This window comes from Mus caroli, chromosome X (assembly GCF_900094665.2).
Source record: "Mus caroli chromosome X, CAROLI_EIJ_v1.1, whole genome shotgun sequence".
Lineage (NCBI taxonomy): Eukaryota > Metazoa > Chordata > Mammalia > Rodentia > Muridae > Mus > Mus caroli.
In genome coordinates, this window is record NC_034589.1 from 51734324 (window position 1) to 51735613 (window position 1290).

The following is a 1290-nucleotide window of genomic DNA, read 5'->3' on the forward strand; positions in this document are numbered from 1 at the left end:
AAAAAAAAAAGGGGGCTGGTGAGATGGCTCAGTGGGTAAGAGTACCCGACTGCTCTTCCAAAGGTCCGGAGTTCAAATCCCAGCAACCACATGGTGGCTCACAACCATCCGCAACAAGATCTGACGCCCTCTTCTGGTGCATCTGGAGACAGCTACAGTGTACTTAAATATAATAATAAATAAATCTTTAAAAAAAAAAAGACAGTGTCCCTGAAGCAATTATATAGCAGGCAATGCCTGTGACTGTCCCAAAACTACAGACTTAACAAAAGTCTCAGGGCATCTTCTGGTTCTTGTTTCATCTACAAAATGCAGCAGTTGTTCTTACTATCACAACACAAACACCCCAATGGCAACCCCATGTTCCCTTTTCCACATGCAGAGAAATTCATGTTAGACTAAACACATATCGTTGCAAACTAATTAGAACTCTTAGAGCACAGCTGCATCAAACAGTAATGAAAACAATGCACTTCAATGATGCTGTGGTACCATGAGATCTTGTTCCTAAACCAACAGAAGATAGAGGAAGGGTGCTCTTCCCACCATATGTACTGCAATCCAGCACCATTTAGAAGGAACTCTAACTTCCACTAATTTCTGTCAGCCTAGAGCCATCCTGGTAAAAAGAACATTGATATAGGTTTGGTATATTGGTAGTTTGGTATATTGAGACACTGCTATAATGCCAGTCATGAGGTACCAGCAATAAAAGGGCAGCCTTTTGTACAGAAGTCAGCTCCTTTGGATGAAAAACCACAGTGGAGTCAGCTCCTTTGGATGAAAAACCACAGTGGGCACACAGCTAAAGACTAACACATACTTGAGTCAGCATTTTCAGAAAAATATGCCATAACTTGTACCCAACATTAATTAACACAAAGCACGTGAAAGAGAACATTACCTTTCTCCTTTCTAATCTTTCTTGCCAATGTTGGAGGATGTTTTCCTGTTCTTTCTTTCTCTGTTCAGCATTGTCCTGAGATTTCATCATGGCACTGTCCCCTTTCTAGGAAATTTGTGCAAAAAAATATCACTCATTTCATGATATCTGAATAACAAGAAAATTTTAGTTGCAAGCCTGGCAGGCGTTTATTATCCATTTTCAAGGTCTTGTTAAAAAGCACAGATTAGCCGGGCTTGGTGGCGCACGCCTTTAATCCCAGCACTTGGGAGGCAGAGGCAGGTGGATTTTTGAGTTCGAGGCCAGCCTGGTCTACAGAGTGAGTTCCAGGACAGCCAGGCGTACACAGAGAAACCCTGTCTCGGAAAACCAAAAAAAAAAAAAAA

At 41.6% G+C, this 1290-nt stretch overlaps 1 protein-coding gene across 1 annotated transcript in view; it reads right to left on the minus strand.

The window, feature by feature from the left end:
* The window catches only part of Map7d3 (MAP7 domain containing 3), a 28247-nt gene that overhangs the window by 6124 nt on the left and 20833 nt on the right, over window positions 1-1290 (minus strand). Inside the window, exon 12 of the mRNA XM_021153428.1 lies at window positions 905-1009. Coding sequence (XP_021009087.1) covers window positions 905-1009 — 105 coding nt within the window. The remainder of the gene's footprint in view (window positions 1-904; window positions 1010-1290) is intronic.